This window comes from Netta rufina (genome assembly GCF_964035555.1).
Source record: "Netta rufina genome assembly, chromosome: 21".
Classification (NCBI taxonomy): Eukaryota; Metazoa; Chordata; class Aves; order Anseriformes; family Anatidae; genus Netta; species Netta rufina.
In genome coordinates, this window is record NC_140145.1 from 7,200,923 (window position 1) to 7,224,840 (window position 23,918).

The 23,918-nt window shown below is 38.3% G+C and overlaps 1 protein-coding gene across 1 annotated transcript; it reads left to right on the forward strand.

Annotated features, from left to right (window-relative positions):
* Positions 1–476: 476 nt before the first annotated feature.
* On the forward strand, positions 477–21,111 carry FOXN1 (forkhead box N1; the record flags this gene model as incomplete). The annotated part of the gene is made up of 8 exons (XM_084299556.1): positions 477–599; positions 2,459–2,962; positions 4,835–4,945; positions 10,834–10,961; positions 11,780–11,876; positions 17,714–17,921; positions 18,462–18,989; positions 20,843–21,111. The coding sequence occupies 8 exons, from the start codon at positions 477–479 to the stop codon at positions 21,109–21,111; spliced, it is 1,968 nt and encodes a 655-aa protein (XP_084155682.1).
* Positions 21,112–23,918: the final 2,807 nt, after the last annotated feature.

A 23,918-nucleotide genomic window follows, 5' to 3' on the forward strand; every position in this document is an offset into this window, starting at 1 on the left:
ATAGTACACATCAGTCTAGGTAATGATAACAACAAACCCCTTTGTTTCACATAGTCCCACTGAAAGCATTGAGAGTTCATTAATGTAACAGGATCTCAATAAAGCAATGTTGCTAAATTTGCATAACCCCAAACCAATAAATTTTCATTAATTTATGAACTGATCAAAAAAATATATTTAAAAAATAATATTTAAAAATATTTATAAAACTATTAAAATAATATTTTTAATTAATAATAATCCATACAAGACTATCGCATCTTCATTGTAATTACACCTAAACAACATTTCTCTGAGAGCTAGAGAAAAAAATTAAATGTATTAGGAACGCTGCAGGTTACGTTATTGTCTAGCTGGATATCTACTGCTGTTTAGTTGGGTAACAAGATGATTTCTTTTACATTTTACATTTAGGACAATATTTATTGTAATTTGATTTCATTATAACAGGATTTCTATCTGAAGTGGACTTGGTAATGGTTTCACTACTTCAAGATCAATCTAATATTAAATTTTCTGCTTCGGACACTCTGGAAAGGGACCAACAAGAAGACTTCATGAAGACACAGGGGGATTCAATATCCCCAGTTCAGCAAACTGTGAGTAAGATGGCCCAGTTCAGTTCTCTTTCCTCAGAGACACAATCTCAGAATATTTAGTAGCTGCTATGCTAAATTCCATCATACTTAACTGGCAGCAAAGTAAGCACTGAAAGTTTTATTTCTGAAGAACAGAAATCTTATTTAGCGTTCTAAGTTGATTTTAAGCTCCATGGACTATTTCCCATTTGATCCCTAGGAACTAAAAGTAAACAGATATAACAAAAAGAAAAGTTTTACTCAATTCTTATTACATTTAAAAAAATATATTATTACTTTAAAAACAAAACAAGCAATCTAGCTAGATATTGATCCAGTAAAAATGCTACACTTAAAGAAACTTTCATCCTATTTCTACTTAAAATGTAAAAAATATAACAATAATTTAAAAAAATACATCAAGACATTTTGTCCATTCCCTGCCAGTGGAAAATACATTGCAGTACAGAATTCCTTCTGACTCTTTTGGAATCCAGTGATCTCTCTCCTGTTGCCTTTATACTCACCACGTTAACATTTTATAACAGAAGTACCACTAAGAATGTTGTGCTTTTGCTGCCTTACTCTGACAAATCTATGTAAACCACCCAGTCTCTTATTTTTCATCAAACAGCAAAACAACCAATGTTACATTTCTATTATGAAAGTTTCAGGTGGAGAATTGACAGCACTGCTTTTCATATAGCTGTACATAACTACTAAACATAGGCATGCTTTTTTTAATTCTAATTTAACAAAAAATATCAACACATGTACTGGAATTATAGAGAAGAGCGAGGAACTAACAGTTAAGAAGTTACAAACCGAGCAAGTTCATGTTGATATAAGAAGCCAGAGGTCAGATTTGCTTTCTGCAGGAATCCCTGATAGAACAAAGTTCCTAAATTAGTATCTCTGACCCACAGACCCATGTGCAGATGAATGAAAAAGCTCTGCCATGTTCCACTCTGCTGACAACATTGGGTTTTATGCTAATTTCCCTTGGGGACTTCTTCAAATCGGGTTCTTCCATGAAGGCATATATTCCTTTACCTCTTCTCCCAAAACATTCTAAGAGCAAGTTGGATTTAGAGAAGGAAAGGGAAAAAGGGACTATCTGATAATCCAACTTCAGGTATATCACAGGATATTATTACATTTTCCCCTTCATTTTCCCTCTGAACAAAATAACCTGCTCTTGACTTAAGCATGTGTTCTCAAAAGGCATCTGAGTTGTTACTCATCCTTGATGTCAGGAAAAATATGCATAATTTCCGAGCTGAATGTGCTCAGCTTCAGGATCCAGACACTAGTCCTCGTTAAGCCTTTCTCCTCTAGATTAAAGAGCCCTTCAGTAGCTATTATTTTCTTTTTGCTAAAGTGCAAAAGGGAAGGGAGGAGATGAGACAGGAAGAAGGTTAAAATGTCTGCCTAGAGCCTGCATGTCTCAGAGAATGAGTGTGGCTATGTTAATGAAAGGAAGTGATGTAACCAGCAGCATATCTGGCAGCTTGTAACACCATCAGAGAATGAGATCAAGCCTATTTGACTAAACTTGTATAGGACAAGATTTGCACTTATCATATTCCTGTCATTTAATCTTTCATCACTTGATCATACATCATCTTTTCTCTGAAACTGTCAGATCAACTAGTCAAAAGTTGCCTAAGACATCCTGTTTTTCCCAGATAGTTGCACAAATTAGAATTCTCAATTCTTTCATTAATTTGCCTTTCAACAGTTTTGGATATCAGGTGACCAGAAAACCTTTTAGACCTTTCAGGGCTTTTCTGTATTTATCATCAATAATATGATTTTTAATGTACTGGAAAAATACTTGTTCATCCTAATCCTAAATAAATGCCAATAATTCTTTGCAGGATAATCCCAGTTATAACTGCCAAGCATATGAGTCGGACAGCAGGACAGAAAGGAAAAGTTCAGAGTCTTCTCACAGCCCCAGCCCTGCTTCTCCAGTCCAGGACCAAATTCATGGGAGATACCCTACAAACCAAGGAATCCACTGTGGCAAGAACAAATTTAAAGTCTCCTTCAGCGCTGAAAAATTCAGGCGGTACAGTTACGAGGAAAGTACTGTAGGAAATTATGACAGGTTTCTCAAAAACAGCAGAAACCCCTTTCACCCTTACAAGAGGCAGATCAGTGAAGATGTCTTCCAGGAAGCACATCAAGCCCTCCCACCAGAAGGTCCACCTTTCAAAAACGCGAGAAGCATTGACTGTTTTGAGGGTCTACCAGGATCTACGGGCCCTGACGAGTCAGAGTCATTTCCAACTCACATTCCTAACATCTCCTCCGAACAACCATGGTGCAACAGTCTCCAGTACAGCACTCCAGGTCAAGATCACAGTTCACAAGTCATGGTCAGTATCTTTTCTACATTTGTTCTCCTGTTTTCAATGCCAAAATTATGCTTTTGGAATTGTTTTCTTATCTCAATGTAAGTACGCAGACATTTGGTCTCTTTTGAAGTCACAAGCTGGAGTTCAGGATAGACATCTACATTTAATTGTTTAATCTCTCTGCTTTACTTGCTTTCCCTACTGAAAAAAAGTCTTCAGAAAAATGCACAAGGGAAAGGATTTTCCAGTAGACATGAATGTTAAAAATTCAAATCCTCCCTGACAACAGGCTTATATCACTGTCAATCAATTAGCATTCACAAGGAACAAAAGTTCACAAAACTATATATTTCAAGCACAAGGAAACATGCATCTAAGAATGCATATAGGCTTATTACAGCAACTTAGCTGACCTGCACTTTTCTTGGCATAAATAGAAGTTCTAAGACATTAATCCTACTTAAAATTAAATACAAGGTCTGTTTGTGGTACGTAGAGTGTAAAGGTACAAGGGGTAGTTCAGATACTGGATAGAGGCAGTCCAGGGAAGCACAGAGATCCCTGAAGAGCAAGGGAAATCACACTCTAGTTTCTCCACAAGCTATCTTTGCTGGAATGCAAAGTGTAAAGCATATCTTTATAATATAGTGCAGATAAAAAACAATGACTACATCTGCCAAGAGAGTGCCCTTACCAATGGCTCTAAGATGGTTGTGAGACAAAGAATTCAAGCATTACTGAAAGAAAGAGGGGTTAAAAAAATATTAAATGGATTAAGACAGTTTACCAGGGGACAGAGGGATGTTTTCAGATTACATACATGCAGAATGAAACTATTCAAGCTGAGGAGGAAGTTGATCTAAATCTCTTATTTCCTGGATGAATAATGTATCCTCTAGATCAGATGAGTCTAATGCAAAACCTGTAATCAGTTTATGAAATATATATATATATACACACACACACACACCATTTTCTTCCCAAATTCCTGAGCTGCAAGATGCAGACAATGTAAAGCCAGCACCACAGGTGGCCCTACACGAAGCACCTCTGACTACTCAGGAAAAGGCTAGCTACTTCTTAATGTCTCCACTAGTTCAGTTATCATGCAACTTCAAAGCTCTTAAATAGCTTATAAACTGCTGGCAAGTTGATATTTCTGGATAAAATAATCATCTTATGGTCACCAAAATAGCATGGACAATTGTAACTACTGGATGTGGCATTTGCTTGATGCCAGGATATCAGATCAAACCCAGTATGCACCCCTACACTACTCTGTACCATAAAAGATAATCATTATAGCCCTGCTTTGAAACAAAAGGTTTGGTGCTATTTGTTCCTTGAAATAAAACGCCCATGTCCCCAGCTCTCAGAAGAGAATTCCTAGCCACATTTGTTAAGTTTGGGAGGCAAACTGAAGCCAGTCCCTTGACCCATGGAGAAGAGCACTACGTAATAAATACTACACCACTTACCCTCTTCATAATCACAAAACTCCTGTGTTAGCTTGAGTTACTGACAGCCTGCAAGATAAAATCAAGGAGTATGGAAAAGAAGGGGAGAGACACGTGCACACTCAGGAATTAAAAGTGGAGCATGCATTTTGTGTATGTGGGGGAAAAAATAAATCTGCAACTGACATTTTCTGAATTGTTTTTCTGTATGGAATTTGGACTGGGATTTCCTTTATAAAATCAGTAATTATATAAACGCAAGAATGTTTCTTCTTGTACTGCACGAGAGTATAAAGCAGAATCTGTGCAACAGTTGCTGTGAACAAGTCAAATCCAAAGAAGTAAGAAGCGTAACGTATAAATTGATGGGATTATTTTATTTTAAATTGTGGTGATTTTTTTTTTTCTAATAAGGCCTTCCCTGAATATTTTCTAGCAGGATTCAGACATCAAGCTTAGGACATCCCCACTGGAAGGGCAGCCGGGTTTGTATTGCTATCAGCCTCAAGTGCAGCAGATGTATTGCCCCTCACATCCTTTCCATCAGGTGAGTACAATATGTAGAAATACAGCTTTTTTTTTCCTTGCACTTTTATAGTATAGTACTTATAGTAATAATTCAAAAAGATAGATAAGACAATACCTACTAAATTTGTATTTGTAGGTTAGTTTGTGTTCATATACAGACATTTTGTTTACAACAATGAGATCTCAAGATAACCATACCTAAGTGCATTTTAAAACGGTCAGTCAGAAAAAAAAAAAATTGTAAAAATGGAACTTAGTACTGCTTATTTATATTTTCACCATTTTGCTGAATAAAATTGGCTTTGAAAGCAGCTAATTCATTGGTATAACCACTTAATGCCACATAACTACTGGCATTTCAGGATCCCAGGGCATTTACTGTGTTCTAACTTCAGAATAAAATATTAAATATGTAACTGCGTACTTATAATTTAGACCCAACATAGAAAAACACTTTTAAGGCAATGATGCTCACTCTCTTTTTGCTTGATGGCACACAAATCTCTTTTGCAATCTTTTGACTGTTACATCATCCCCAGTGAAAGATTATTCAGCTGAAGCATAATTGAGTGCAATGCTGATGATGCATGAGAATGCACGATATGAAGGTTGTTCTTCCGTAATGTAACTATATCATTAATACTACAGATACACAGGAGTAACTGACACAATGCTTTTCTAAATGTGTTTGGAAGTCATTTGAATATGTGTCAGTTCAGATTTTCATAGCAGCATGCATGTAGAATCTTTGTAAAATCATACGTGCATCTCTTAACCTTAAATGTGATGTTAGTACATATTTACAGAAGCTTGTGAGTATGGTCTACTAAGCTTGAAAAATTTGACATACAGGGAGCGTATATATTACAAAAAATAATTTTCATGACTCTTACATGTCTTAAAATCTGTTTCTTTATATATAAACGTAGATGATGTTCCATGCATTGATATTTTCCTCTTTCGTGCTCAAGTAGTGTGCAAAACTTTGTAACTCTATAATGTACAAAAGTTTATTTAAGAAAGATGTTTGGGAAGATAAAAACATGTTTGAAACACCCTATTTAGAAAAAAAAAAAATAGTTAAGGTGAAATTAAGGTAATGGCTATTTTTCAGAAAGAAAGGTGGAAATAACTACCAGAACTCACATATATATACACCAAACATATATATAAAACTTTTGAATATAAAAGATCACACTTGAGTTAGGACTCCTCAGATCCCACTGACTGATGACTGATACTGTGGAATCAATTGTTCCATCTCATCCAACTTGTTCAAGAAGCATAAAAAATATGACTAGCAGAGCAGTGATGTAAAACCATAGAAAGAAAACAGAACAAAACAAAACAAAAAGATTACTGTGGGATATTTCATTGGGATTGTTAATTCATATGGTGCTGCCAGCCTGAGTCATTGAAATACTAATCATACCATTCATCCCGAGGATTTAGTTCCCAATGAAGAAATATATATATCTGTAAGGTTGTTTTTGACATGATTTTCTTTATGAGAAAATTTAAGTAATATCTGCATACAGATGCTGAATGACTGTAAAGAACAAGAATGGCCAAATGTAGGAATTTATGACCATTGATAAAAGTAAATTACCCATCACAGATAACTTCTTCAGAATTATATATATTTTTTTTTAGAGTTTTGTAAAACATTGCTAAGGAAGAATGAAATTACTCTGTACACCAGTAGTGGTATTCCATGTTTTTTAAGCTCTGTGTCTCATGCTTGTAAATCCCCTGCCTGTCTACTGAAATTTAAAGGGAGGTGTCTCATTGTTATAAGACATAAGCACTAACAGAGAAATAGAGTAAGACTGAGTAACTGTATCAGTCACTGGACAAAGACCTTGGGGGACTTAAGGCCCTTCTGAACATCAGAGAGTCCAAGCCATCAGGAGGATGGCATGACAAGGCAGCTCAGCAAGCCCTCTCAAATCCTAGAACTATTTCTTCCGGCTCCCTCAGCCTTGGACAGCCTCACTCCACTAACTGGACCTTGCATTTAAATCAGATTAACAACTCCGGGGCACAGAGGTTCTCTTCAGCTATGTGTTTGTACAACACTTTGCACAAGGGCAGACCAATGTGCACAGGGCATCCAGATAGTGCTGAAGTTCAAATAGTTTCCATATAAAGGGCTTTTTATATCCACTGCTCTCCTTGGGTAACCTTGCAAAGCTCTGGAAGTGTACAGAAGCTTAAATAGGTGTGGGGAAGCTAGAGAATAACCTCACTTCTGTCTTTTTCCCTTAGTCTGGCTTTCCATTAGCCAGAATTTACCTTTTTTTTTTTCCCCCCCCGTAATATTTGGCAAAGATATCTATCTTTTAAATTCTTATCAGCACCACCATAATTAATTTACTTTTTTTTTTTTTTTTTCTTTTTCTGGTTTTCATAGAAGTCATAAAAGGTAATAACAAAATCAAACCAGAATAAAAAGAAAGGTGATGTTACACTACCATCCTAATTTACAAATTGATTGATTTGACTATTACTGTTTTAGAGGAAATGGGTCCCAGATGAAGGATTAACTTGCCACAAAAGCTCTGCTGCAATTATAAACCAGCTCCCCGCTGGGACTGCAGCACAGACATTATAAATGTGCCACAGCACCGTACATCTCACAGGCAATATAAATGTCATTTTTGTGAACATTTTAGCTCCAGTTACCTTGTTAATTCATTTGAATATTTTTAATTCCTTTACTCATTCTGAAATGAGCACCCTCCCCCTGTCACTGCCATTTTGACACTCTTACTGCCCATGGGGGTTAAGCACATCCAAAAAGCTTGCAATGATACAGCTGAAACATCCTCTGGGAGCAAGACACAACAAGCACTACACCAGAGGAAAGTCCTCCATCCACCTGCAGGCTGGCACTGGGACAGATCTCTCACAAGCAGCAGGTTTCTGTTAGGCTTTCCAGTATTTGTGCTTCCTTGTGTTACTATAGTAAAAGCACAGCACCATATTGTACCACTCAGAGAGGAAAAATGAGGGGTATGAGCTGCCAAAAGTCATAACAGGCAGAATTGCCATCCATGTGCCGTAATCAGATCGTAGGAAATGAACAGTGATGTAAGAGTGAGAAGAAATGGAATAATATATTTTGCATGAAGCAGCTCCACTATTAATACTTTACATTTCAAATGAAAATGGAACAGAGCGATTTAAATCAGGAGGGAGTGAAGCTCAGGAGAACGGGCCCCCTAGCCTGAAGTGAAGGATGTTCAAACTGTGCCTCACTTTTCATTAGAGGGATGAGAGAGGTGGATTCCTTCATTAATTCTGTCCAAATGATAAAATGGCCTCACCTTCCCTTTGCTGGACACAACACGAATGGTGACTCAGATGAAAAATTACTTCTTATTGACCTGAAAGAAATAGCAGACAGTCACTGAAGTCACCTACCCACCCACCATAAAACACTGACACCTTTCATGCCAGTTGTGCGACTGTAAAACCAGCTCAAGCCTGTCATACCAGACCATTCCCCAGCCTCTGTTCCCTCAAAAAGGAGTAATGAATCCCATAAAACAGAAATAATCCTTAAAACGCCCAGATCTTGTTTTGGTGACAACATCACAACCAGCCCCATCTTAGTGGCCTTTCCTTTCAAAGAGCCACTGAAACTAATAAAATCAGAATTATTGCATGAATTGTCTGGTTTTTTACTCCAGTGAAAAATCTGCACACAACGCAACAAAGCAGGCAGCACCGAGCTGCACGTGGTAATTAGGTTGTAGCTGCTCTGGAGCCTACACTTCTGCCCGGTATTTAGCTTAACGTGGCAGGACATGATTAATTCTGAATGTCTCATTTCTTTCACCCTCTTCACTGTAGCAAACAAATTAACACATTCGGTAAGTTTTTCCACATTCCATTTCAGGCAGTTGAATATTAAAAAAGATAAAAGCAAGCAGGCAAAAAAAATCAATAAAATAAAATAAAAAATAAAATTACTGAGAAACTGAAATAAATTATTCAGAATCCAGAATAAAGAAAAACTATGAACATTTTGTAAGCATGTGGTAACCTCACAAGCTTTTTAAGGGGATGAAGACCAAGAGCAACAGAAGCTGTTGGTCTGAAGATAGGAATGGCTGTAAGAAACTAAGGATACGTAGAAACTAATTACCAAGAAAATATTCCTGACAACTCTGGAAAGCTACATTACAGTCTTTCAGAGGAACCATAAAAAAAAATCATGACACAGGACTTCTAGAGGTGAGCAGCAAAACACCAGAGCATGGCTCAGCAACCTTTGAGTACTAGCGAAGGCACGCAAGCAGATTTTTAATAGCGTGTGACATGATTCCTAATTTTGGCCGTGCCCTAGCCCTGGCATCTGGAAAGATTCATCTGTAAGAGGCAGAAATTCCTCTCACTCCGAGTTCAGTGGGAGCCTTTCCCTCAGCGAGAGCCAACTGATGGTATCTGCCCTTAGCGGGGCAGTGCTTCTTTGTTCTTGAAAGTTGCTTGCCAGCAAGTTTAAACTGTAATTGGGAAAATAAAAATACGTGACCAGCTGCGGCGATGGAAAACTGAGAGCAAACCTGCAGAAACTCTGATGCAATCAGGACTATCTATATGGAATATCTGCCCCATTCTACCTATTTTTTGAATTGCACATATTTCTATCATAGCAATTGTATATAGGCCAGCCATTGCTTTAGTATGTCTTGAGAGCTGGACATGCTTAGAGATCTCTAGAAGAGACAGCTTTGCATTCTGCTGCTCGTCCCTAGGGATGGGGTGAGGGTAGCATAAACACTATCTCCTTTTAGGTGCCCTGTTCATTCTCTTTAGGTTTCTGACATAGAAAGCAGAGAAAAATAAAGTGCTTGAGGTGGTGGTTAACAGGACTTAAGGCCTCTTGGAGAAGTCTGTTTCTTGTTGTTGATTATGAAGGGATCCTACACAGAGCAGCCTCACAGCCTCAGCACAAGTCAGGCAACACGAAAACCCGTCTGGGCTCCCGGAGGCAGGGAAGGAAGAAATGTCTCATAAGCCACTCTCCTGACCCAGGGAATGACATTACTAACTTATTCCATAATACATTCATTTTAATACATATTCTGATGCCCTTCATGAACAAAAGCTTTTGTTGTTGTTTGGTGGTTTGTTTTTGTTGTTTTTTTTTTACTGTCTTGCCTGATAGTAGCAAACAGAATGGATGCTTTGGGAGGCTTTTCTCCTGGGAGCAGATTTCATACACTGGATTTTGGCCTTGATTATCCCTCTCCAGCTAAGAAAACAGCACAGAAACAAACAAGGCTCAGGCAAAACTTTTCTGCTGCTTCTTACACTTTCAGTTGCTTTACTTAGGTTTATTTTTCTATGATGCACATTGTTCAAAGTAGCTTGTTCTGTCCTTTTTATTTGTATAAATAAAATTACAGCATTAATTTATTTGTCCACATAGTGCAATGTTTTGGGGGAGGCTGAGCAGGTTAAGATACTTCACCTAGAATAGGGATAGCTGATGGGGGATCTAAAAAAATTATGCATTATTTGGAAACAATAGGTAGGGTGCAATGACTCCCATTCTTCACAAGAACTCAGAAGCATAACAGGCAATAATAAAAGCAAGTACTTTTTCTACACACTTCAACACAGAACACACTTGAACAGGGTCTGGTAGCGGCGAACATCCTAGGCAGTTTCTTTTCATACGCACCCTGTTTCTTCCACTTCTTAAGCATTAACTAATAACTTTAATGTTTTTCAATATCATGCTAGAAAGACTTTAGGTCTGCCATTGCAAAACAGCTATTAAACGTAGGTGGAGGACAAGATCCTCAGAATTACAGTTGAATGTTGTTATTAATAAAGAAATATATTGAGAACTTGTTGCTAAGCCAAGTGACATCTCTTTTCTTGTATCATCAGTATCCCTCTGGAGGCAGCTATCCCGTGACCTACATTACTTCTTCACACTACCCGTACCAAAGAATTGCTCCTCAAAGCAGTCAAGAATCCCAGCAGCCTCTATTTCCCAAACCCATCTACTCCTACAGGTAATAAAATATTTTTTCAAGTCCTAGTGTTACAGGAAATATACTGTTTACCCGTGGCATATTTCCAGCATAATTTGCAACAACATGCTTACTCCTATTTGTCTTGTTCCCAGTGTGCTCTGTCCTGTTTGCATGAATCACAAGATGTTCCAGACTCTGGGGCCAAAGCAGAGGGAAATGAAATGCTGTAAAGCATGTGAACAGTCTTGATCACCCACAGAAAAGCTAGACATTTCTCTAATATACAATCTTAGGTGTTGCGAATTTCATCAGCGCAAAACTAATCATGCTTAGCTTTAATACAGGTCCTGGAAAAGACACCTATTTTTTCCCCATTTTCTAGGGTAAGGAAATGCCTGGAAAACATATCAGATACGCTAGTTACCACGTAGGTTTAGCCCCCAAATGGCAGACTAGTGAAGCAGATTAGACAAATGTTAATTATACTGTCTGTCATTGTCAGTCTAATACTCTCTGTGTGCCCTGTATCAATTTAAGCATTCAAGCACAACCATAAAAAAAAAAAAAAAAAAAAAATGCACACTGCCAGGATTTAAAGGTTGTTGTCTTGATTCCACTTCCTAATACTTTATTTGAAACTCAGGTTGGACCTTCTACCTCGACAATTAACTCTAAAAGTTATGCAATGTAAGGAGATTGCTTGTAAACAGCTAAGTGGAAACTTTAAGCATCATCCCTATTCATGCTGTGACAGTGAAAGCCACAGTAATTACAAGCACTGAAAAACATTGCCTTTCTTTCTGCTTCTGAACAGGCAAGCAGAACAGGTTTAAATACTTTTCTTTCTCTCCCTAAAGCATCCTGATCTTCATGGCACTCAAGAACAGCAAGACAGGGAGTTTGCCAGTCAGTGAGATTTACAATTTCATGACAGAACACTTTCCTTACTTTAAGGTGAGTTCTGCATTTACGGGGGGGGGGGGGAAGAAAAATCTCTCGCTCATTCTCACTGTCTGTAAGCTTCCCTGGTATCAGAGGGATAATGGTGGGGATAAAAGATAGGAAAAGACTATTTCTTGCTAGATGAATATCAAAACAACTATACACCTCTATGATCATAACCTACCCAGCATTTTATTCTATGCCTAGGCAGAATATACATAGTATGTGGTAATATCTAATACAAAAGGATACTGAGAACCATCCCAGCTTTGAGCTTACGTAGATAACAAGTGGCCATTCCTCACTAACAACTCATAAAAAGGATAAATAATTTCAAAAACAACATCCATCCCTTCCTCTCAGATCTCAAATACAGGCAGAACTGGTCTTGTGGCTTCCTCTGCCATTAATAGCACCTCCGGACTCACGTGGAAGCAGAGGTTCAAGGTTATCTTGCTCTGTTCTGGAACTGGGATATCCATCTTAGGCAACTTCATCACTTGTACACACCGTACAAAGAAAACTATAATGTGCGATAAATGGTACTAAGCTCATAATTACACTGTGATGCTGGTGAAGGTATGGGTGTATGGTTTGCACCAGGTGCTATTGAAATTTAAATCCGTGCTCTAAGAGAAAATGGCTTCTTGCACATGGAAGGTGAGTGGAAAGAGATGAGTCAGCACACGATCCCAGAGCAGAAGGATTACAGTTACATTTCTAAAAGAGCTATAATTGAATTGTCAGCTGCTGCTTTATTCTTGCCGATTCTCCAAAAACACCTCCTAAGAGTCCAGACCAAGTGACCTACAATTGTGAGCAAAACCCAAAACTAAAAATTAACCAACATGAGTCTGTCTGGTTTCCTATTTCAAATAAACATGCAGCAATTCAAATGGATTTAATGCAACTACAGAAAGGCAATTCTAACATTTGTATCAAGAAAAGAGTACGAAGAATAATCTGATACAATTTTGCAATGGTTTTGGATCCTAACTGAGGATAAAGAATGCCTTCAAAACAAATAAAAGCAAACATGTCGGTAATCAGAGAACAAGAAAACACATTATCATGATGGATGAACTGTTAGGTTTCATTACCCTTCTGTACTCCCAGAACCCCAGCTTTCCTCCTGAAGGAATCACTAGCTACCCTATTATTTATAACAAGCAAGAAAAGGGAACAGAAAAAGAGAGCCCTACCATCCTAATTCAAGAAATATCCCACGACAACTCCACTAGTTACAATCCATGGAATAAATCTGAAGCACTCCATTTTATTTTATTTTTTAAGTCACAGGAACACAAATGATTTTTAGGCTAAACACACATTATCATCAATACTTAATTTTGTGTAAGTGGGGAAGGGAAGATGGGTAGAATGGCGCATGGCAAGAGAAAGATTTTTATTTCAGCCCTAAAATATTAATTCCGTTTTCCACGCATTTACCACTAGTTGCAGGAAATACTAATACCACAGAGGAAAATAAATTGAGAATTGTGAAAAAGGTCCTGGGCCACCACATCGTGAAACTGGGATTTTGCAGAACTACGTTTCTTAGCATACAGCACAAATTATACAATCTAAAGCAAAGTAACACATTCTTATCTGATTACTTTTTTTCTAGAAAGAACATAAATAAGTTTCAGGCACACAGGTGGTAATACTAAAAATAAGTTTTGGAGGCATAACAGCATAGCCACATTTATTCATCAGACCAAACTGCAATTAATTCTCCTTTGTCTTACAATACATCTGATTAATAAAATAAATCAGCTTGCAAAGCAAATGCTGCTGATGCCAATGTGCACAGAGTATACCCAAGACTGTAACTCTGCCGGGTGTCATCTTCCTGGTCCTGAAGTTAAGGGCATTGTGAAACGGTAGAAATATTCAGGAGACGTGCATCCTTTCCTCAACTACACATTGTGTGCAAGCATTGTATATTGTTTATATGGGGATACTTCCAAATATCACATATAGAGGTACATGTTCACCTGTCTGTGTGTATACATATGCTCACTTGTTCCTTACTTTTCCTACAGCTTTAAATAACTGTTTTATGGCTAATCTAAACCTTGCTCTTCTTAATTATCAAAACCTCCCTGTTCCACTGGAAGCGTTCTTTTGCAGATCCTCATGTATTTTTCTTAAATCATTTAAAAGTCAATGAGAATGAGGTTAGTGCCTTCACAGGCACTGTAGGAAAAGAATGGTGCAGGGGTTATTACTGGAACATCCAGTATTTTGCAACAGTATTATTTTTGCATTTTACTTACAAATACAGACAAATGATTGAATAGTTTCATCCCAAACATCCTTAAAATAAGCACAGAAAATATGTTTATAAGGACTAAGCCCAATCTACTTCTGGTCTTTACAACAGCCCATGGAATTACCTGTATATGGCAAAAGCTAACATTCTCTATCCTCCCTTTTTTGGGGAAAGTTCAGAAAGATGAAGTAATGTAAAAATCAGCAAGGGACATTTTGTTGCTTATACTATAACTCACCAAATAGCAGAATTCAATGGGGGAGGGGAAGCAATTTAAGTAGGAGAGAAACAGAGTACAAGTGTACATCGAATCTTGCTGGGAGACATTAGATGATACAAGCCTAGTCAAATTAACTTGTATTCGCTGCCGCAGCAAATTTAGTTTCTATGATGCAACAATCTCATTTCTAGTTGAAACAGAACAATCCAACTCCTACGTCCTTAAAAAAAAAAAAAAATCTACACAGCTGAAGTTGAATTACTCTTTGATGTACCTCTCCCTTCTCTTGAGACCTAGATTTAAAGAGAAAGGGTTTTGCAAGATCACTGAACTCTTTAAACTTCAAGAGGCGGTCAGGATCAATGGGTCTGCACAATAATATTTTTTTGCTTGTCATCCTTTTTTTTCTTTGTAGTGATTAGTGAGTCTAACACAAAGCTTTAATCTTGTTAATTGGAGTTATTGCCAGTGGTCCAAGAGGTTAGGGAGGTCTGTGGTTGGACAGACGTACAGCAGCAAGTATTCTCTTGCACTGTCAAATTCCTTCTTCCCTACTACTCGGAATGCAACAACGGCAAAAACAAGCTATAGGAAGGGATCCCAACTGTACGAGAGCAACTTCAGAAGCCAGAGCTCAGTTCATTAAGAGAGAATCAAATGTTAACTTAAAAAAAAAAAAAAAAAAAAAACTGGTGGCGGAGCAGTAACAGGAGCACGCTGCTGGAGCGTTCCTTCAGGGCCCGGCTAGGTAAACAGCTATTTTTCTCTGCTCAGCAATACCACATTTAATGCAAGAACCTGTTCAACTCTTGGCACTAGTCTCCCGAATAAATCCGTGTACTTTTTGCTTTTACATTTCTAAAACTACCTCACAATTTACACCCCCACACATTCTGAAAAGCTCTGAGAAACACACGCCACTCCCATCTTCTCTGGGGCTTAGCAGAAACACTAATTATCCCGTCTAGATACAGAGGGATCCGTAGCCTCACACACATCAAGAAACATGAATATTCCTTCAGGTTAGTTCATTCAGTACCTAAGTGCACATTTTACCTAGAAAGTTTTATTTATATTTGGAACTGGCAGAAAATAGCTTGAATATGACCTGCAAGGGAGAAACACTGATGAGCATCTTTGGTGTTACCCTGTGGCAGAAGTGTTGGTTTTGGTATTTTTGTTGGTTTGTTTTTAAAAATAGAAATGCAGGTCGTCTCGCCTATGGGACTGGCTAACAAAATAGTGAAATGCTGACATCAGGTGGGCCAAAAGGAACTGTGCTGTTATGAAAGGAAAATACTTTCTGCTTTAGTTAACATCATGTTTTCAACTTTCACAACCGATCAATACTTTTAACGAAGAAAGCATTATACTTGACCCTCAGATTCCTCAGTTGGGCTATTAACTCTTTATTCCATGAGACAGACCTTCACAACAAGCTAGGAAAGACCACGTTTTACTTTTATAAATACATATAAAAAATTATGACGTATTTTGCATCCATGAATAAGGACCAATAGTGAGTATCACTTAGGCAACTTCACATGCCTTTGAGAGTTTTTAAACTTCTTTTAATTCATATGACACACAGGTAAGGTAGACTGGTTTTGCTTTTCTTTTTTGAAAAGAAGTATCCAAAATTGGTTATAAAAAACAGAAAGAAAAAAAAAAGCCTCACATACACCTGTACTGAAGATCATTCTTTGTAATCTAATGAGCTCTAAAGTCATTCTCACTAGAGATTTCCTCTCTCACCTCTGCAAATGTCATTTGACCAACACAGGAAAGCTAATTTAAAATAAAATAAAACAAAATCCTGATCTTACAATGACAGGGAAAGAAGTCCAGCTGAACCAGCAGTTGCAGCTGTTACAATGGAGCTGGGCTTCTCAGATTGATGATTCCTACCATTATGTGGCAAGTCATTTTTCCTGCTCCCTTTTTCTTTATGCAGCAGCAGCAATGAGCTAAGGCAGTCCTGCTCACATGTGCAACCAACAGCATTGTACAGCGCCTACCAAAAGAAAAGCAAGGAAGTGACACATCAGGAATTTGCTGTAGGAATCTTTAGATACGAATCAGCACACTAATTTACAAAGCCTAAACACGATGGGCAGTATCTTTTGGCTGAATGACTAAGTAAACAGAAAGGAGTTAAATCAAACAAACAAAGCTCCATAAAAACTTATATGCAATAAAATATTATAGTGCCATTTCTTCAAGATCAATTTTAACAGGTATTTTCCACCAGAATCCAAGCATGACCTTTTTCTGAGTGTTTCCCTCATATTCTCTTCAGCAATATTATTTTCAGTTCTTTTACAAGCAATAAGAAAAAAAGTAAAAATCAAAAACAAATGGAAAAAAAAAAAGTAAGCCAATTTACTTAATGACCAAGAGTCTCAAACTTTAAAGTTAGATCAAGAGAAATCATTTTAAAATGTTATCTTACTGAAAATAGAGGAAAAAAAAAAAAAAAAAAAAAAAAACATTTAAAAGTACATCAACAGATAATTATGAGACAAAACTATTTCTAAAATCTATCATATATGTAAAGTCTATCTCCATATAAAACTGAGAAAAAAGGAGGAAGACTTTTTGGCCCTAAGTTGTCTTCTTTTTTCCATTCTTGCAATTGAAGGCAAAACTGCCCTCAGAGTAAGGAGGGAATTTTGTTTACACCTCATTAATTAGCAAACACCTAAATAAGAATGGAGAAATAATTTGAATGAGGCTTATATGTACTGTACAGTTTAAAGAGCCTTCCAGCTTTAACTACTGAGTTAAAAATAAATGTAAAGCAAAAAGATCCAGTGATCAGATGTAGAAACCTGTATCTCAACTGTAGGGCTTGCAATTATACCATTTGGTGATATAATTAGCTAGCATACAACGTTACACCTACAGCAGCAGGCTAAAATTCTTTCAAAGTCTGGCTGGACACTTAATTTGAGTTCAAGTAGCATGTAATCCCTCAATTATGTGTTTGAAATTTTTCCACCTGTTCCAAAACAGATTTAGAAGACAGATTTCCTGTTACTTCACAGTTCTAGAATATAGTTCCTTACACTCTTAATTCCTGTGATTTGCAAATTCACTCTTAAAATTCCAGCAGCCCCTCTGAAAAGGCCAACCTTCTTGCTTAGATCGATTACTCTTTTACCAGATTCCTCCCTTCCTGCACAACGTGACTCTAACATTTCTTGTGGCTTCCTTCTAACAAACAAACTTCGTATTGTGGAAAGTAAAATCTAATCAGCATTTCTTATAGTCTCAACCGTCAAAATGGAGAAATATATTTGGGATTATTTTTTTCCTTGAAATTCCATTCTTAGATTGGATTTGTTTTTCCAGACAGCTCCAGATGGCTGGAAGAATTCTGTGCGCCACAACTTATCTTTGAACAAATGCTTTGAGAAAGTTGAAAACAAGACAGGCAATTCTTCTCGGAAAGGCTGTTTGTGGGCTCTGAATCCAGCCAAAATTGATAAGATGCAGGAGGAGCTTCAGAAATGGAAGAGGAAAGACCCAGTTGCTGTAAGGAAGAGTATGGCAAAGCCAGGTCAGTAATGTATTAGCGTGTTAGTTCTCCAACAGGGGTCCCCAGAACTTTTCCCTGCAATATGCACCAAGCTGTATAACGGAATTTACACATAATTTAGGAAAATATTTAAGAATTTTTCCATAACATACATTTTTAAAAGCAGAATTAAATAAGACCTGGTTTTGCAGGAGTACTTCTAAATAGGCCCCAAAAGCACAACTTTATCACTACAATGAGAAAAAAATTCTCTCTTCATCCTGAAGTTTAGTGAGATGTCAAAAAACGCTGCAATAATTACTACAGAATAAAAATTGAAACTAATTGATAAATATGCAATCTTTAAACAGGGAAATACAATCTACTAAATACGCACATAGCACTGACAATTTAGAAAAGCATTTCAGGCTTTTGGCGTTCTCATTGCAAGGCTTGCACTTTTGTTTGCCATTCCACTCATCCATGTCCCGCGGAATACTGAAATTCCAGCTGTGAACCGTGAAGATGAAGGCTGTGCTAGAAATTAAGTTGTGGATTTTCCCCCCCCCCCTTGTTTTGCAGAAGAGCTTGACACGCTGATAGGCGACAAGAGCGAAAAGCTGAGGTCTTCTATCATGTCCTGCAGCCCAACCGCTGTTGGGAGCGCATCCCTTTCCCGGCAGATGGCAGTCCAACCCCACTCCTTAGGCGAGCCCTCTCTTTCCTCCGGTGTACCACCACCTCTCCATCCCATCCACACGCCTGGAGCCCTGCACGTCAAAAACCCAGTACCCAGCCTGCTGGGAGGGCAGCAAACCGCCTGCTACACCTCACCACCGGGCTTCCCTCCCATGTCGAGCACGCTCATGCAGCAGACGCCCGAGCACCAGCCACTGTTTCCTTCTGGAGAGGCTCCCAACGAAGCCAGAAGCCAGCCTGGCATCAGCCAGGACTCCCCGCTGCCAGCACAGACACCCCCGGCGTGTGGCATGAAGGTGCTGGCGGAGCAGAGCGCGGCCAGGACGGTGCATGACCCGCTCCTGCAAGAAGGGGACCTCAGCACCGACATCGATGCTCTCAACCCGTCCCTCACCGACTTCGACCTCCAAGGTGGGCATCCAAGGTACTCCCACGGCCTAGGCTCGGCCTTTGCACGTCACAGCCCGCCCCGTACAATTCCATCTTCCCCCTTCCTTTTTTAAATGCATCCCACGTTAACGCAAACACTAGCAAAAATAAGATTTACTTGTCTTTTTGAACTCCTTGTGCACGCCGCAAGCACCACCTCACTAGGTTACGTTATTCTGTGCAATATGGGATTTTGTGTTACGTCTTCAAAAAGTTTCCCAAGACAGCTACAGATTTACATCCAGGGTTTACAAAAAAAAAGAAAAACTCTTCTTACTCTTGCCAAAGATTGCTGATATTATATATCGCAATACATTTGGAATCTTCTTCGTCAATATTGGTTCAAAGCCTTCCCATATCTTGCTAAAAAGAGTGCTATACTCCCTCACAGGCTTCCCAGGCACCCACATGATCTATGCACTGAATAATTATGTTTTCTGAGGTGTTCTTAAATACTTAATCGTGCAATGCTGACACCAAAATTCCCAGTATTAAATAACTGAATCATCTTGAATGGATAGGATTTTTTACATTGTTTTCCATGCAAGAAAAATAATCAAAAATGCCAAGTTTACACACATATATATATAAACACACAAAATAAAAATTGTGGCCTCCAAATGAGCAGCTCTTGCAGCATCAAAAAGCACGCAAGGTTTGCCTTCCTGCACAGACAAACAGTGTTACACAAAGCAGCCTAAAAGACAGGGCAAAAGATGCAATTTTAATAATCCACAGCGCTCAGCAAATGCAATTACCTTGCTATTGTACAGTCACAAATATTCCGCAATCCTGCCATGCCCAGATTGCTTTACCAGGATTAACAATGCAATTTTTCTGAATCCTTTGCCACTTCCTCTTTCAGGCAGCCAGGTCTTACATTCCATTCATTTCTCTTAATCTCTGCCCATTTTATTCAGTTTAACACGCTTGTTTGTAGTGTGAGTATTCCTCATGCTTCACTAACATGATATGATTCCATCTTCCCTCTGTACTTGCCTTTTCCTTAAGTTATTTACCTTTATCTAAGCTTTTTTTTTTTTTTCCCCTTTCTTTCTTTCTTTCTTTCTTTACCAAATTACCAAACTCAAATCAAAGGTTCTAGAACTTGCTCACTGGGAGGAAAATCATTACACACATGCACAAAATCAAGCTTTTTCAAGCAAAAAAGTTTTATCCCACTTGATAGCCTGCAGAAGACAGGCATAACCTTGGAGCAGCAGTATCCCTGCCAGCACCCCCCAAAAAAACCTTCAGAGAGGGACATGGGAAATGCAGCCCTCCTGCAGCACCTTCTTTGGTGCTGTCACTGAGACAGGCATGTTCAATGGAAAGTCAGAAAATATTTTTGTATAATTCAAGGGAAAAAAAATGAATATTTCAGATCTTTTGATTCCTCAGGTCACTTGCATGTCCAGTAACTTAGTCTGCAACCAAGAGAAAGCTGTGCTATAAGCATATGAGAAGCCCAGCAGTATTATTTGCAGATTTATCTTCAGTAGTTTACAAGGATTACAGAGGTGACTTCCCCTTTCTTGGTGCTTTTTTCAACTAGAAGTTATACTTCAGTAAGGATATATTTGCAACAGAACCTTGCCAATTATCAACAGAAATAATTTTCTTAAATTAACACTGCTTTCTCCAAGATTTAAATTTATAATGGAGACAAATAATAGCTCGCTAAACCATCTTTCCCCTTTCTCAGTCACAAGTGATTAAAAGTACATACACATACAGCACAGACAACTGCATAATTGCTGATTTCTCACGTGAAACCATGTTCCAAAAAGGCATGCGTAAAGAAAGTTGAACCGATCCTTTTTGTTTTGTCACAGGAAATCTTTGGGAGGAGCTGAAAGATGACAGTCTAGCCGTGGATCCCCTAGTTCTCATTTCATCATCCCCATCGTCTTCCCAGTGTTTCCCTTCTCACTGCCAGATGGAGAACGGCGGCAGCAGCAACATCAACATGCAAAACGGAACTCCGCACAGCAACTTGCCTGACCTACAGCTCACTACCCTTTACTCTGCCTTCATGGAGTTGGATACAGTGTCTCCTGCCTACCTAAGTAATTCTGGATCCAAACCTATAGCACTGATGTGAACCACACGCCTAGTTATAATTATTTTTGTCCAGATGCAGCCCTAACCATCACACACACACAGTTTATGTCAGCTACAAGTGCTGAAATCATGGCCATCGGAATAAGAGTGATCTTTTTCCAGAACTCACCTGCAGGATATGTAGCTTTACTTTAATAACTTCTACAAACAGATACTAAAAAATATATATATAAAAAAAAAATAAATTAAAAAAATGGAAAAGAACTATTTAAAGATAATGTTGTTAACCGCTGTATTGGTCAACATCATTTTATCAAGCCACTCATCTTCTGCATCCTCCTGAAACAAGTGACTATAAGAAGAAAACTCATGATTTTCAGATATTTTTATGAAAGCTGCTTGCAAATGAACACTGAAGTCAAGGGAAATGATAATCTAACTTATTTGCTGAAGCCAATGATGTCAACAACATCTGCTACAGACCACTACCAAAAAAAATAAAAAAAATAAAAAATAAAAAAATCCACACACTGAAACATTTATAGTCCCCTTGAAAGAATTTCTGGGTTTTGATAAACAAGAACATAACCTGAAAATTCTGCAAGTATTAGAAGATAGAGGACTAGCTGCTGACAGACTAAAACAAAGCAACAAATATACTTTAGTGCAAAATATAAGTTTTACTGTGTTTTAAAAGAAATTTAAAACTGTCTTTTTTTAATAAAAAAAAAAAAGAACAAAACAATGTAATAGATTTTTTACTTGGCTGCTAATTATTCATGTTAATTCCTCTACTTTTACCCAGCTGAACAGTAAGATGAATTATTCAACCATTAAATCAAGATTATTTTTATATTACTACTATCATTTTTCAAAAAGACAGAGAACATAATTGTTGCAGCTAGCCAAATCCGGAGAGCATCTCTATTTTAGCATCCAGTTGACATCTGAAACATCCACCAGGGTTTATGATGATGCTGATGAGCCCTTGCTTTAGCATAGCACACTCCTCCTACTGTGAACTAAACTGGGGCTTTTCAGTAGCCATTTTCTCAGGAACCTTCTCTCTCAACTTACCATAAAGCTGCTGCTTGTGACATTACAGAATTGTTTTGTATTGCACATGAAGACAAAGCAATTTGGAGCAGGAACCTTTAACACTAAGGAATATAGTCTACAAAGCAAATAAATATGAAAGTACGCTTTCTTGGATGACATCTCTGTTCATGCACTGTGGAAACACAGGTGAAACTAAGCAGGTTAAAATTTGAGTCAGACAAGGTCGCTTACGCTGCAGAAAAAAAAAAAAAAAAAAAGAAAAAAAAAGTAGCAAGGGACTGTAATGAAAAGCACAGGTGAGGTAGAAAGAACAGTGAGACAGTACTAATGAAATAAGCACACACAGGTCTGGCTAGCCTGCCTTCTCAGCAAGGTGGGAGGTGGGATTAATGCCACTTGAGACTGCAGCCAAGCTCAGGTTCAAATCTACACCCTCAGCTGTGTTTACTAGCCCAAGCTTAAAGCAAAAGCAGATTATGGGCAGACAGGTAGAGAAGACCTCTGAAGAATACGTGTGATGTAACTTCATAATCCCTTACACAGCTATTAAGAAAGCCACACTTGATGTGAGCCCCTCTTGTTCCTGCAACCAGAATATACAGAGTGAGAAATGCAGTCAAGCTTGCCAAGCACTTCTGTGAGGAAAAACAGCAGGGACACAGCCATACAAACATAAGCTAGGAGAATCAATTCTTGATGTTCACATTACTAGAAACATGCAGATTAAATGACAAGCCTAAAGCATACACTATGTAAAGTTGCTGAACATTATATTCAGTATAATTTAAAAGTTACCGAGTCACAAATAAATATGTATCAGGCACAAGCTTAATGAGCGATAATACTATGCTAGATACCTTTTAGGAAAAAGAAAAAAAAGAACCAAACAAACATATATTCTAATGTAACCATGCACTGAGGGAAGCAAAACCAAACAGCCCGCCCCACACTCCAGTAGCAGCAGGCTGCTGTACCCCCTACCGGCTCTGCAACACATAGTTATTACTCCTTGAAATATGCCAGTATCACTCCTAAGCCTTCCAGAAAGGGAGCTGACAGGGTAAAAAAGCAGCACTTGCCTAGACTAAACGAATAAAAGATCTTAAGAAAGATGTTTGATTGTCCAGCTTACAAGGAACCATGGAAAATGTGACAAATCCTACCTATTTCTTGAGCTTCATTGGAACCTTGACAACTGTTTTCAACGTCCATTCAGCTCCACAGCTCTTTCCTTGGCAACTTGGGGCTGGAAGCAGAGCCTAGCACTAATAGGAACACATTGAATGCACCTGGTTATGTAAGTGGCCATAGTTTGTGTATCTTTGTCAGAAAAACAGGAGCTAAAGCAACAAATGCATCCGGAATACATAGACCACGATTCTGTAACAGGCAATAAAGTTTTCCAGGATTAAAAATAGCCATATATATTTGGTACGTAATGTTACCTATGAGTATTAGATTGTTTGGCTTGTGCTGAGAGACTGATTTCCACAACTCTGTTCACGTGTATACTGCCTGCCCAGCTCATTGAACAGAGCCGTGCCAGCACCCTGCACACCTGGGGTGAAACCACCCGCCCAGACCTTCCCCAGCTGCAGAGACACATCCACTCAAACTCTGGGAACAGCCACGCTGCTGCCAGTGGGAATTCCAAAAATAGCTACTTAAGCCCTTAAGGACTTTTAAAGGATATGACTGTCTCCATTTATAGGTCCTGCACTGCAAACACTGCTAAGGTGTTTCAGATCAACAGATCAACAGATCAACAGATCAACATTTTCAGAGGCC